The 15,693-nt window shown below is 35.7% G+C and overlaps 1 protein-coding gene across 1 annotated transcript in view; it reads left to right on the top strand.

Annotated features, from left to right (window-relative positions):
- The first annotated feature begins 14,937 nt into the window (after positions 1–14,937).
- FBXO11 (F-box protein 11) overlaps positions 14,938–15,693 on the top strand; it is a 26,367-nt gene continuing 25,611 nt past the window's right edge. Inside the window, exons 1-2 of the mRNA XM_007459980.1 lie at positions 14,938–15,057; positions 15,198–15,283. Of these exons, the coding sequence (XP_007460042.1) occupies positions 14,950–15,057; positions 15,198–15,283 (194 nt within the window). The 5' untranslated portion in view covers positions 14,938–14,949. The remainder of the gene's footprint in view (positions 15,058–15,197; positions 15,284–15,693) is intronic.

The raw sequence follows: 15,693 nt of genomic DNA, 5'->3' as shown, positions 1-15,693 counted from the left end.
GTCAACTGGGTATACAAACTTATTCTGAGAACAAAATAGACAAGTTGGACTCATAATCAGGAGGCCTCTTTTATAGGAATATAGAGAATAATGTATGTAAAACAGTGATCACAGTGCCTGGCATGTTGATAAAATGTTAGCTGCACTTTGTTGTTGTTGGGCTGGTATTGTTGGTTGTATTATTGATTTTGTTGTTGTTAGGAAGGTAGTATGGAACAGAAGTTAAGACTGGGTTCCTGAATCAAATCCCAGCCCTAACACTTACTGACTTTTTGACTTCTAGAAAGTTACTTTCTCTAAACCTCAGTTTCCACATTTCTAAAATGGGAATAATAGTATCAACCTTATAGGATAGTAGTAATGATGAAATAATGTTTGTTGATGACGTGCCTGCTTCATAATAGGTACTTTAATAAAAGTCTAGTTATTTATTATTTAACTAATAGCTATTATTACTTCCTAGCTTGGTAAGTCATCTTTTTTGACTCTGAATGACATAAAGCTTTGTCAAAAATCATCTGTCCTGAAAGGGTAAATTGTTGTCATGATTAAAGCAGTTCACAAATATGACCAAGAAAAAAAAAAGGAAACTTTAAATAAGGGGACTGGTTAAATAAATTTAACAAGGGGCTGATTACATAAATTATGGAACATTTTTATTCCGTAGCCGTTGGAAAACATGTTTCAGAAAGAAATTTTGTGACCTGTATCATGAACTATATGTTCATGATATATGCTCATGATATAATGAAAATAAAAAAGCAAAATACAAACAGTGCATACAGTGTTTCAGTTATGTAATTTGTATAGAGAAAAATAACTTGAATATTCTGAAATATTAATGGTAATAAACTCTGGGTGATGAGATTTTAGTAACTTTTTCCTTTTGTGTTTTTCTTTATTGTTCACATTTTCTAAGTGAACTTTTTAAAAATTAGGATATAGTTGATGTACAATATTACATGTTTCAGGTGTACAACATAGTGATTCACAATTTTTAAAGGTTATATTCCATTTATTGTTATTATAAAATATTGGCTATATTCCCTGTGTTGTACTGTATATCCTTGTAGCTTTTTTTTTTTTTTTTTTGCGGTAGGCGGGCCTCTCACTGTTGTGGCCTCTCCCATTGCGGAGCACAGGCTCTGGACGCGCTGGCTCAGCGGCCATGGCTTATGGGCCCAGCCGCTCTGCGGCATGTGGGATCTTCCCAGACCGGGGCACGAACCCGTGTCCCCTGCATCGGCAGGCGGACTCTCAACCACTGCGCCACCAGGGAAGCCCCCTTGTAGCTTATTTGATACATAGTGGTTTATACCTCTTAAACCCTCACCCTTATCTTGCCCCTCCCCCCACTGGTAACCATTACTTCTCTGTATCTAAGTCTGTTTCTTTTTTATTATATTCACTAGTTTGTTTTATTTTTTAGATTCCACATATAAGGGATATCATACAGTATTTTCCTTCCTCTGTCTGACTCATTTCATTTAGCATAATACCCTCAAAGTCCATCCATGTTTTTACAAATGGCAAGATTTCATTCTTTTTTATGGCTGAGTAGTAGTCCATTTGTGTGTGTGTGTGTGTGTGTGTGTGTGTGTGTGTACAATATCTTCTTTATCCATTTATCTGTCAGACACTTAGGTTGCTTCCATATCTTGGCAATTGTGAACATTTTTATAATTAGGGAAAAAATTGTGACACATACTTTAAATTTGTGGCAGGATTGTTGGAATAATATTATAGCCTCCTAAAATGAAATGATCAGTATTCATTTTTATCAGTGGTCAGCCTTGGCATTTGTGGATTTCACATTGTGTTTTCTGCTAGTCAAGAACTACTCTAATCACTCATCGTGAGAAATATTTTGTGATAAGAATCATTATTTCTACATTTTAAAGGTTTTTTTGAAGATTGAGTTGGATAAAATAATAAAGGCCTCTAGCTAGACTTTGAAATATATATATATATATATATATATTTTTTTTTTTTTTTTTTTTTTTTTTTGGGGGCTCCGGGGGCCTCTCACTGCTGTGGCCTCTCCCGTCTCTTCCTTCTTTCCAATCTTCCTTTTTTCCCCCTAGATAGAATTAAAAATAATTATATAAATGGATAGGTTTTTTTTTTTTTTTTTTTTTTTTTGGCGGTATGCGGGCCTCTCACTGCTGTAGCCTCTCCTGTTTTGGAGCACAGGCTCTGGACGCACAGCCTCAGCGGCCATGTCTCACGGGCCCAGCCACTCCGCGGCATGTGGGATCTTCCCGGACGGGGGCACGAACCCGTGTCCCCTGCATCGGCTGGGCTGCATCCCCTGCATCTCAACCACTGCGCCACCGGGGGAGCCCTGAAAGGAGTGCATCTTGCTAACTTTCAGCATCCCATCTCAATTATTATAATAGCTAACATTGGGATGTTATCTCTGCCAGGGACTGTGTTAAGTATTAATCTTCACAAAAATTTTATGAGGTACGCACCATTATCTCCATTTTATAGATGCACTGAAAATCAAACAGGTTAAGGAACTTGTCCAAGATTGCACAGCCACTAAGCCAGTATTCTAACAAAGAGCTAAACAATCTTTCCAGAGCCTGTATTCGTAAACATTGTGCTATGCTGTCAAATATGTAAAATAAAATATCAAAATGTTATTGACATTTACAATACAAAAAGATCTAAGGAGATACTCATTATGAAAATAAAGGGTCTGATGTATATGTTGTGGTATTTTTATATGAAGTCTTAACTCATTAACACTTTGAATAAAATAAGACATGAAAAATTATGATTTCATTTTTTAAAATTCTTTAACATTTCCAAAAGTATATGTTCCATTTCATGGTATTCTTTTATATGCTAATATACTCCTAGTGATAAGTATATCCAGTAGTAGTTCGCATGACTAATGTGTATTTAGATAGCACAGTGGTAAAGAGTATGGGGCTCTGGAGCTAGGCTGAGTTCACATTCTGCCTCTGCTTCTTAATATTTTGTGGCCTTGGGCAAGATGTTTAACCTCTCTGTGCCTAGTTTTCTCATATGTAAAACAGGAATAATAATATGTTCCTCAAAGAGTTGATATAAGGATTCAGTGAGTTAATTCATATAGAAAACACTTGAAATAATAGTGCCTGCACATGGAAGTTTTCAGTGTTGGGTACACTAGTTTGTAATAATACTATTATTATTCCATTTACTATCATTATCATCATCATCTGTATTGATTATATTAATAAGATTTTTTGAGACATCCAAGTTACATTTTGTGAAAACAAGTAAAAACATTGTACTTGGAGTCCATTGAGCTAAAAATTATTTTGCTACCACTTACTAGCTTTCTAACCTTCACCATTTCACTGAACCTAGTGGGCCTCAGATGACCACTAATAATATCTTCCCTGTCATCTGATCTTTTGATCTGTAAAATATTGCTAGACATCATGCAGTCTCAGAATTGTGGTCTAACTATTGGAACTGTGAAAGAAAGAGAACTGATGATGCTTAGTCTCTCGGTCCATTTTCCTTCTTTCATTAAGTAGTTGTGTGAATTTACAACAAAGGTTAAGCATTTAATGCTTGTAAGAATATAATAGCCTTATTCTCATTTTGACCTTCATACTTTACTCTCCTGGCTTTCACTCCTACTTTTCTATAAAACTAAACTAATACAAGGCATTTCTAAAATTGTCTAAATTTCATGTGAAAATAAAACTAGGGACAGGCTAAATTGTTTCCTTTTAAGCTGTGTGCATGCATATGGTGATTTGTGTGTCCTATTTTATACTTTACTAACACCTCGTGTGCTTTTAGTATGGCACTTATTATATTGCTTCAGTTATTTGTTTACATGTCTAGCTTCCCTACTAGATCAACTCCCTCAATGGCAGATTTTTATGTTCATAGTGACTAGCAAATAGATGAAAATTAATAGCTTTTAATTAATGACTTATATGAATCTTATGTTAGCCTTAGAATTAGGTTTGTCTTAATTATTGATTTGGGACCACGGTCATTCTGATCTTGAATTAATGATGCACTTGATATTCTTGTCATATCAGCTTCTACTTTGGATGTAATGATACTTTTGAATTACGTTGCTTCAGTTATTTGTTTACATGTCTAGCTTCCCTACTAGATCAAGTCCCTCAATGGCAGATTGTCAATTTTCCATTGAACTTTAAAAATACTTAAAATTTATGAAAGTTACTTTAAAATAGTTTTTCTTGTTTGATAAAATAGAAAAGAATGATTGTGTTTTATGAATTTTGTCACTTTAGGAAATATTGAAAATGCAAAACTGGAGGTAAGATACGAGAATAGAAGAAAGAGTTTTAAAATGTTCCATTTGGCGGGGAGGCTATTCAATACTCCTTTCCCTGAAAGCAGTGGGAGAAAATGTCTTAGGAGAACAGAATGTGATATGTAACAGGAAAGAATGAAAATAAAGCTAAGCTACTCCCAAAGGATATTAATCCTTGAATTAGTAGTTGTCATTTGATTTTCTTTTATTTTTTATCAAGCTAGAGTATGAATTCTTGTCAATTCAGGACCCACAGATACATTTTTATATATACAGTAGTAATGATAATTTTGACATTGCTAACTATCCACTTACATCATATGGCTAATTTTCAAGAGTTGGATGACACATCTGCCATGAAATACCAGTATTGTACCATATATAAATAACGACAGCTAATCTACACTTTCTGAGTCTCACTCCTACCAGAGTATATTTTCAGAGTGGCAAAATTCTCTCATTTTTTATCTCCAACCCAAATCACTCACTGGAGCCTGAGATCAATATATTTAGTTTTGTTGAGAGTCTCCACGTGAATGTCACACAGCTGCTTCAAAACTCAAAGTCCAAACCTGGGGACTTCCCTGGTGGTACAGTGGTTAACAATCTGCCTGCCAATGCAGGGGACACGGGTTCGAGCCCTGGTCCGGGAAGATCCTGTATGCCGCAGAGCAACTAAGCCCATGCACCACAACTACTGAGCCTGCACTCTAAGCCCGTGAGCCACAACTGCTGAGCCCACGTGCTGCAACTACTGAAGCCCACACACCTAGAGCTCCTGCTCTGTAACAGGAGAAGCCGCTGCAAAGAGAAACCCACACACAGGAACGAAGAATAGCCCGTGCTCGCCACAACTAGAGAAAGCCTGCGCGCAGCAACAAAGACCCAACGCAGCAAAACAAAACAAAACAGAAAACTTTCTCATTAAAAAGAAAAATCCAAACCTTTTTTTTTCCCCTCCACATCCCTGTCTTACCTACAAAGGTTCCTTCCTTATTAGTACATGGCACCACCATCCATTGGATTGCCCAAATCAGTATTATTCTTGGCACCATCCTCTCCTCCACCCCACCCATATCCATTCAGTCACCAAGATTTACAAATTTACCTTGTGAATATATCACAAATCTATTCAGTTCTTTCATTTTTATTACCATAGTTCAAGCTATGTTCATCTCTCCATTGTATTACTCCATAGTTTCCTAATTGGCCTCTTGCCACCAGTGCCATCCAATTATCTATCTATACGTTGTTCCGGTAATATCCCTAAAACACAAATCAGAACATGTCACTGTTCTATATTTAAAGCCCTTTAGTGGCTATCCTTGGCCTTCAAGATAAAATCTAAATTCTTTAAAGTGTTAGTAGCACCCTTCGTGTCCTGGACCCTGCTATGTGATACAGCTGTATGGACCAACGTGCAGTTCTTTGAGACTTCTGGAGGTGAGCACCTTCAGGTCTTCACTATTCCTTCTGCTTAACTAACTCCCAGTAGTTATCATCTCACCTTGGACCTTCTTCAAGAAACCTTCACTAATATCCCAGCATCATACCCTAACAAAGATTGGATTAGATATTCTTGTGTGTTCCCATAGTACCTTCTGCTTATCCTTTTTACAGCGTATGACATACTGTATTATTATTGTCTGCTTAGTTATTTATATCTCGTCTAAGCTCTTGGAGGGTAAGTACAATATTCTGTTTGGTTGCTCTGTTTTACCAGTACCTCACATAGTGCACGGCACATTCATTCATTTATTCTTTTTTTTTTTTTTTGGCTGAGTTGGGTCTTCGTTGCATGCAGGCTTTCTCTACTTGTGGCGAATGGGGGCTACTCTGTTGTGGAGCACGGGCTTCAGTAGTTGTGGCGTGTGGGCTCAGTTGCTTAGTTGCTCTGTGGCATGTGGATCTTCCCAGATCAGGGATTGAACCCGTGTTCCCTGCCTTGGCAGCCATATTCTTAACCACTGTGCCACCAGCAAATATTTGTTGAACATACTTTATGTCAGCTTGGAATGAAGAGTGGTCTAAATTTCTTCTGTTGAAATGAAGCCTTGTTTGAGTTTTCAGTAGTTCTTTATAATATCAAAGATGTGGCTTCTAAAGACTATTATTCAGTGGTCAAATATATTTTCTCTGACCAGTGTTAGATAATCCCTATAGTTCATGTTGTGGTGAAAATTCAGCAGAATTATGTGCGTGTGTGTGTATGTATGTGTATAAATAATAACTGAATATGTTAATGGAAGTATAGAACAGTATTCTGAATAGTTAAATTTTTTAGAGTTTGTAACTGTATATAAAATACAATTATATCTGATTATCGCAAGTCAGACTTGTAAAAAGCAGATTTTTATAATAGCTTTACTTCTGGGCTCCCTCCCTTAAAATATTTAAGTTTTTAAAGTAAAATATTTAAGTTTTAAGTAAAATATTTAAATTAAAATGCATTTAAGATAAATTTTTGTCTTGATTTCAGTTTATTCATGGATTTTTTTAGTAGATGGAAAAAAGCTGTGGTAGTGCCCAACTGTGTTAGAAACAGTTGTCAAGTGTGGTTCTTTACACTGTGAGACTGGGAGCTGTTTCTAAACACACAGTTACTAGCACAGATTTGCCTAAGTTTCCAATCTGATCTGTGGCTATGGGTAAGTAATGTGGAACTCATATAGATTTGTGGAGGGAAAAACTTCTAGACATTAAATTCCATAAACTACCCTTTATCTTTAGGTTAGTCTTTAAACCTAAAGTGTATAGACTTTAAACCCCAGCCAATCAATAGTATAATTTTTTGTACATCTCTGAGATAGTTAAAAAGGTATGTAAAAACTAAGGTATTCTTCACTTCAACTTAAGTCTCATCTTTTGTTGAAGTGCATCTTAATATAAATTTTCAGTGCTATTTAATTTTTTAGTTGAATAAGCATGCTTATTCTCCAGAAGCCTTTATTTATCCCTGTGGTTCCTATTGATAGTATATTTATATAGGATTTGTAGTAAAATCTATATAGGATTTGTAGTAAAATCTAACAATTATAAAATAAATTTTGACATTATGTATATGTGGGTATAACATCCCTTTAAACTGCATGATACTATTTATCCTTTAAGAGAACTGATAAGAATTTAATAAAACTGTGTATGTGTGTGTGTGTACTATCCAATTACGGTAGCCACTAGCCACATGAGGCTATTGGGCACTTGAAGTATGGCTTATCTGAATTTGAGGCATACTGTAAGTATTAAAAATACAGAGCTTTAGTATGAAAAAAGAGACTGTAAAATATCTCATAATTTTATATTGATTACATGTTGAGATAATAAATTTTAGATAAGTGGGTTAAATTTATATTAAAATTAACTTCACTGATTTTTTTTTTAATATAGCTACTAGAAAATTGGATCACATGCTGTTTCTATTGGGCGTCTCTGGTCAAGAACTTTTTTTCTAATTGTTTTTCTAATTGAAAACTACATTTTCTGTAAGTTATGGTTGAAATTGAACATTTTTGGTATTGGGAGTTATTTTTATTAGTCTTAGATTACAATTTGACATTTGAATATTGGTATTCCAATGTTAGATGTAAAAGTAAAGGCTATAAAGTTAAAAAATTTTTAACAAAATATTATTTTGAGGTCTTGTTTTTAGACTTTGTTGTTAGAACAATACCATAACCAGTCCTTCATGATTTCTTGGTTCCCGATTGGACACAGTTTGGCAGCTATCATAGATCTTTACTTTAGTTATTGTATAATTTATTTAACATTTTTTTGTTTGCTTCATATGTGCCAAATCTATCATAATTTCAGGAGGGAACAAAAAATAATGGATATGCATGTAAATGAGTTTGCAGAGTTGGAGGTAGGAAGAAGTGAGCAGTTCCTGTCTGGCTTTTTATTTTCTGTAAAGTAGTATGTAAGGTCATCTTAGTCTACCACTAGTGGTGGTTTCTGGGAAAAACTCCTTGAATTGAGTAAAATTAAAGAGTTCTTGATGGATAAGAATCAACATCTATTCAGCCGTTATTGGGCACTAAGCTGAACATGGAGGAAAAATATAAAATAGAAACCTTGCCCTCAGAGCTTAAATTTTGTTAGGAAAATAACGGTGTATGCCAAAAAAGTAAAAAACAGATAAGGCAGCTGTGATAAGGTAAAGAATATATGGTGTATATACAGTACTATAGGAGTTCAAAAGATGAAGAGAGGGCTTCCCTGGTGGCACAGTGGTTGAGAGTCCGCCTGCTGATGCAGGGGATACAGGTTTGTGCCCCGGTCTGGGAAGATCCCACATGCCGCGGAGCGGCTGGGCCTGTGAGCCATGGCCGCTGAGCCTGCGTGTCCGGATCCTGTGCTCCGCAACGGGAGAGGCCACAACAGTGAGAGGCCTGCGTACCACAAAAAAAAAAAGATGAAGAGAACACTAGTGACTAGAGATTGTTTTGTGTGTGTGTGTTTTGGGTTTTGGTTTCTTCTAAGCTTTCTCCTTTTGCTTCTTATTTAAAATAGTAGCCAAATGATCTTTTCAGTATGACCCCTTTGTAAAAATACCTTCTGGCGCTATATGTAATTTTCAGAACAGTCAGTGGTAATTTATTATGAGAGCTGTATAGAATTTAGCACAGATTCTTTATCTCAGCACAAGAGTTTAATACAGTTACTTTAGAACTGAGGTTTGAGTGCTTTAGAACAGGACAGTGTTCTGAATAAGAAGTTGAGGTTACTGTGGCATTACATGATTCAAATCATGTAGCTTCATGTATTTATTTGGTGTGAACTTCAGCTTGCACCTGAATTAACAAGCACCTTCTCTTGCCTGTTACCTCTGCATTCCTTACTTTTCAGTCCTTAATATTTGCTGTGTTGATGATGAAAAGGAAAAGATGGTGAAAAGGAAAGATGGTAGTGTCTGGGTGGGTATCTGTAATAGTAAGATGTATAGGTTTTAAACAGGAGTGGGATTAGAGAGAGGGAGGGCTTGTATAGGATGAAAAGTTTGAGTGTGTTCTTTTGAGTGTTGTAGAAACTGACTGACTACTAGCTGCATGATAAACCAAGATGATAGAAGTATCACCCGCACGTGCATACACACTGCAAACATATAGAAATGTAACACAAAACTGTAAATGCATAGCTAAACTCTGAGGAAGAAAAGAAGAGAAGGAAATTCCCAGGTGCCAGGTATGAAAGAAATCAAATCAAAACCTTAAATGGAAACTGGTGCTGCTGTATAAAATAGTACAGGCCCCTTTTGGTCCTGGATATATGTCCTAAGAAGTCTGGGGTGGAATTTTAGTGGAGAATGGAGATTGGGCCTTTTCAAAATAGAGCTAGCTCTGAGACCCAGTCATGCAGCCTAGAACCTGAAAGAGCTTTCCTAATTGTACATAGATTTTTTTTTTTTTTTTTCTTGCGTTATGCGGGCCTCTCACTGTTGTGGCCTCTCCCATTTGCGGAGCACAGGCTCCGGACGCGCAGGCTCAGCGGCCATGGCTCACGGGCCCAGCCGCTCCGCGGCATGTGGGATCCTCCCGAAACGGGGCATGAACCCGCGTCTCCTGCATCGGCAGGCGGACTCTCAAGCACTGCGCCACCAGGGAAGCCCCCATAGATTTTTTTAAAGTGACCAATGATAGAACAATCTAAATGAGAATATAAAATAAGTGTGTATGAAATGATTAAAAGAATAAAAAAAAGGAAATGAAGCATGATGAAGTAACAGGCCAATATGAAAAAGAAACAGACTCGAAAAAGAAAATCAAATCACATTCAGAAATTAAAAATATAATCTTGGAATTTGGCTTTAGATGGATTAAATAGCATATAAGATATTCTTGCTTGGCTGAAAAGGAAAGAAATATAGCAATAAATGGTTAAGAAGAACTAAATCTAAAATATAATGACCCAAAAGTAAAAAGTTGAAAATACAAGATTGGCAAAATGCTAGGCTGATACAAAACAAAACAAAAAGCTCTTAGAAAAATATTATCAGGCAAAAACAGATTTTAAAGACAAAAGTATTGTTAAGGATAAAGAGAGCCGTTGCGTAATGATGGAAAGGAATAATTCACTAGGAAGAAATAATAATCTTGAACCTTTATGTCCAAGTAATATTATGTCAAAGTATATAAAGCAAAATTTTACATACTAAAAATGGACTACCTACAAGTAGTGGGAAATTTTAGCACATTTCCTTCAGAAGCTGACAGATAAATCAGACCACTGTTACCACCACCCTCCAACAAAAGTAAAGGCATAGAATATTTGATCAATACAGTTAACAAACTTGATATTTTAGATGTGTTTAAACTGTACTCTCAAAAAATAGAATGTAGATGTTCCTTTCAATCACACATGAAACATAGAAATTAACCACATATTAAACTACAGTGGGATGACTCACAAATACCCAAGCATGTAACACTGGCTATATTTTCTGACTACAGCATAGTACATAGAAAACTTACTAGGTTTTCCAGGTTTCATTTGAATAATATTTAAATGGAATAATAATAGTTAAAACATTTATTGAACACAGTGTGAGCCAGGCATACTGCTGAGTGTTTTGCACATGTTATTCTATTTAAACACTTTCAGCATCCCAGTGAATTATAAGATAGCATTACCATCTTTACTAGTGAGAATATTTAGGTGTAAAAATGTTTATCTGCCTAGGACTTCCCTGGCAGTCCAGTGGTTAAGACTCCAAGCTTCCACTGCAGGGGGCGTGGGTTCTATCCCTGGTTGGGGAACTAAGATCCAGCATGATGCAGGGTATGGCCAAAAAATTGATTTATTGATTGATTGATTTTTAAAAGTTTATCTGTCCAAGGTCTGCAGTTGGGACAAAACCTCTGTTTTTAAATACACTGTTAAAAGCCCCCATCTTTTAAAAACACCTTTTTTATCAGAAAACGTAGCCAGATAGAGAAGCTCACATAAATATAAAGTTTATTGAATTATTGTTAAGGTTGGTATTGTAATACCAATAGATCAAGAAGTAGAACTTTACCAGCCACTGCAGAAGCCTTTTATGTGCCCCATTCCTTCCCCACAAAAAGCATTTTTATGATAATCATTTTCTGGCTTTTTTATTTGTAATTTTAATTCTGTAGTGTACATTTTTAAACAGTATGCTTTAGTTTTGCTTATTTTTCCCCCATTTTTTCCCACATAATTTGTCGAAGAAACTGGTATAGTTTAATCTAGAATTTTTAACAGGTTTGATCAATTTGAGATTTGATGGTTTTGGCAAAATTTTGTAGGTGGTGGTATGTTCTTTCATCAGGAGATATATAATATCTGGTGGTTTTTCTTTTTGTGATATTAGAACTATTGATACTCAGTGGTTAAATCCATTAACTCTTTAGAGATTGCAGATTTTTTTTTTCTAATTTTATTATTTCTTCTTCATTTATTGCTGGAATGTTTCTGTAAAGAAGCTTCCCCTCATCTAATACTTGGTTACCTGGTAGTTTAGTTTATATAGGAGAGGAAGAGTAAATGTTTTGTTATTTCCTGTTGTATAGCAGTTTTCAAAATGATGAGTTGCTTTTCACTAGCATCTTTCAAAGTAACCTTTTTCCACCTTTTTTTTAAGTGTCATAAACTCACAGATTTAAATATATTGCTTTTAGTTCTTTGCAGTTATTCTTACTGATGCTCAAATTGTCCCATCTTTGGCTAGTGGGAGCTTCTTCAAGTTGGCTCTCTTCCATCATGGAGTTTATATTTTAGTAAATATATGCATGTATAAGCATATGTATATGTATTGCCTTGAAACACACACATATACTAAACACATTGTTCTGTATATTTGGGGTTTTATACTTCCTGTATATTGGAAATAGTTCCTTATCTGTTCTGTATAGAACTGCTTTATATTTTGTAATGGCCACATCGATAGTATAGCTATACCATAGTTTTTTTTAACACTTACTGATGAACATTTTGATTGTTACCCAGCAGTATTATAAACAGTACTGCAGTGAATATCCTGGTACTTTCTACTTTGCCCATGTGTGTGAATATAGCTGCAGAATCAATTCCCAGAAATGGAATTGTTAAGTAATAATAGCTATTGTCAAATTGCTCTCCTTAAAGCAATTAAGAACTGTTTTTTGCCTTATACTATCCTTTGATATATAATACTAGTATGTGATCAAACTTTTTTATGTATATAAATTTCTTTATTTTTGGCTGCATTGGGTCTTTGTTGCTACATGCAGGCTCTCTAGTTGCGGCGAGTGGGGGCTGCTCTTCGTTACGGTGTGCGGGCTTCTCATTGCAGTGGCTTCTCGTTGTGGGAGCATGGGCTCTAGGTGCGTGGGCTTCAGTAGTTGTGGCACGCAGGCTCAGTAGTTGTGGTGCACGGGCTTAGTTGCTCCAAGGCATGTGGGATCTTTACGGACCAAGGGTCAAACCCATGTCCCCTGCATTGGCAGGCAGATTCTTAACCACTGCGCCACCAGGGAAGTCCTGTGATCAAACTTTTTGATCTTTGATAATATGGTTTTTATTAGTATTTCATTTGTATTTCCTAAATTATGAATTGTCTGTTCATGTCCTTGGTCCAGTTTTCTATTGAATTGTTAGCCTTTTCCATATTGATTTGTAGCACTCAGATATAATAAGGAAATTACCCTTTTGTGACATGTGTTGCAAATATTTTTTCCTAATTGTGTTGCTTCTTTTGACTATGTTTATGGTTTTCATTTTCCAAGCAGAATTTTTAAATGTTAAAATACTACTCAAATTTATTAGTTAATTTTTAACAATCCAAACTTAGGAAAGAGTTTAGAAGTACAGTACAAAGAAGTGTGTTTTTTTTTTTCTCCCTGAACCCTTCAAGAATAAGTTCCCAGCCTTTGTCCTGTCACCTCCTAATACTTTAGTGTGTATTTCCTACAAACAAAGATATTCCCTTAAATAACCATACTACACCTATTAAAATCAGAGAGTTAACTTTGACATGTTACTGTCTTTAGACCCCCATTCAAGTTTCACTAATTGAATGAATTATTTCACTATTGTCTTAATAACCTTTTTAGCAAAAGGATCCAGTTCAGAACCACATGTTGCATTGAGTTGACATATCTTTTCAGTATCCTTCAATCTGGAACAGTTCCTCAGGCTTTCCTTGACTTTCATAACTGGCAGTTTGAAGATTATTCAAAACAAATTAGAACAAGAATTTGTTCTAATGTTTCCTCATAATTAGATTTAGGTTATGCATCTTTGTCAGGAATATCGTAGAAGTGATTCTGTGATCTTGTATGCTATCAGGTGACACACAGTTTCAGTTTGTCCTATGAATGATGATGTTCACTTTGATCCCTTAATTAAGACAGCATCTGATTGGCATCTCTACTGTAATGCTTTTTCCCTTTCTATTTAATCAGTATTTTGTGGGGGAAGTACTTTAAACATCTCCTTATCAAACTTTCCATTTATTCATTTATTTATAGTAGAATGAATTTATAGGTTGCTGTCCATTCCGTGGGTTATAATCCCTTTACTATCATGAGTTTTGGTACTTCAGCATAATTTTGCTAGTGGGTGGCCATTCAGGCTGACTTCAGTGTTCTTTTGACATGTCCTCATTACTGAGCACTTTCTTGTTTCTGCCACAAGATACTCCAGGCTCATTCTGTATTTCCCTCAGCCTAGAATCAGCCATTTCTCCAAGGAGCCCTTACTCCTTTTATAGAGAAGTATTCAGAAGCAAAGATCCAAATGCTAGTCATGCTCATTGCTGTTGGAGTGGCATTGCTTCCAGGCTTTGTCAGTGAACAGAGCTAGGGAATATACACGTGTATAATCCACACATTTCCAAACATCTCTATCTATACCTATTTCTATATCTATCTATCTTTTAAAAACAATGAGTTCACATTGATAATTCCAATCTAACACTGTAAGATTTACTCTAGCTTTCTCTTTTTTAATATTTTAACTCTCTTCTCTTTCAGAAGCCTGGCTTCATTTGATCAGTCCCTCTGTTGTTTGTTACCAAGCTTCCAGTTTGACCATCCCCTCTGCTGTGCAATGCCCTTCTCTCCCTTCTCTGGCTCTGACTCTCCATTCCAGGCCACCTTCCCCCACACGGACTTCCTTCTTAACCCCTCTTGAGCTCCAACACTGTATGCCAGACCGCTCTCTGCATGGATGCCCTTTTTATCCTACTTGGTATCTGATACCCTGTACTGAACTATCCCTCTCTTTTGACACCTTTCTCACCCCACTTGGACTCTAACCATGCAGTACTCACTTGTACTCACTCATCAAGTGAACATCATCCTCACCTTTTTTTTAAATGCCTTCCAATTTTGTGTCATACCTTGAAAGAGCTTCTCTACTTTAACATTATAAAAAATAATTCTGTTTTCTTCTAGTGATTTTTATTTATTTATATTGTATGTAAGCATATGGTCTATTGTGGAATTTATTTTGAAGTAAGAAATGAAGTAGAAATCCAGCACTTCTCAGATGGTTATCCAGTTGGCTGGAATTTTGTATAAAAACTGTATCTCTCCCAAAAAATATGTATAAAGTTTTTTAAAAGTTACTGAATCCATAGAGCTTTTTCTTAAAAATGGGTATCATTTTTCATATTGTTTTTGTTTATAACAGATGATGATGTACCTGCAGATATGGTTGCAGAAGAATCGGGTCCTGGTGCACAAAATAGTCCATACCAACTTCGTAGGAAAACTCTTTTGCCAAAAAGAACAGCGTGTCCTACAAAGAGCAGTATGGAGGTAAATTCAGTGTAACTGCTTTTTTTGTGTGTGTAATGAAGGAATTGTTAGGAAACAAATAGGGGACTGTCAGTCATTTTTTAGAAGTAATGATTATGGTAAAAATATTTGCTTAACTAGTTTTCATTTTGTTTTTAAAGGGTGCTTCAACTTCAACCACAGAAAACTTCTTTGGTCATCGTGCAAAACGTGCCAGAGTCTCTGGAAAATCTCAAGATCTATCAGGTATTTCCTATGGGAAAGCTAATAAAAAGGGTCAAATAATTTTTATTTTTTGATACCAAAAATTTAAAATCAACTTAAATGTAGTTTATTTGTACATTTGAGATTGAGAAAGTGATTACAGAATAAACATGAGAACCGTCACCTTCTTCATCTCTGATTGTAATTGTATAAAAATCCTTTTTGTATTTAGGGTAGCCAGTTTTTGAAATGGTGCATACTAGCTAGCTAGTATGCTAGATAGCTAGCTAGCTAGCTATCTTTGTCAAGATAAAAGAAAATAAATGTGTGTCGTCTGTGAAAGCAAATGCTTATAAAATGATTGTCGTCAAAAAATAAAAGCTGTTCATTAGACAAAATGGAAATTGTGCTCTTTAAATAATGAGAAAGTCTTTGCTAGCATGATTGTTTATA

Source organism: Lipotes vexillifer, unplaced genomic scaffold, assembly GCF_000442215.2.
Source record: "Lipotes vexillifer unplaced genomic scaffold, Lipotes_vexillifer_v1.1 scaffold666, whole genome shotgun sequence".
Lineage (NCBI taxonomy): Eukaryota > Metazoa > Chordata > Mammalia > Artiodactyla > Lipotidae > Lipotes > Lipotes vexillifer.
The sequence above is the reverse complement of the archived record's forward strand: the minus strand, read 5'-3'. Positions and strand labels throughout refer to the sequence as shown.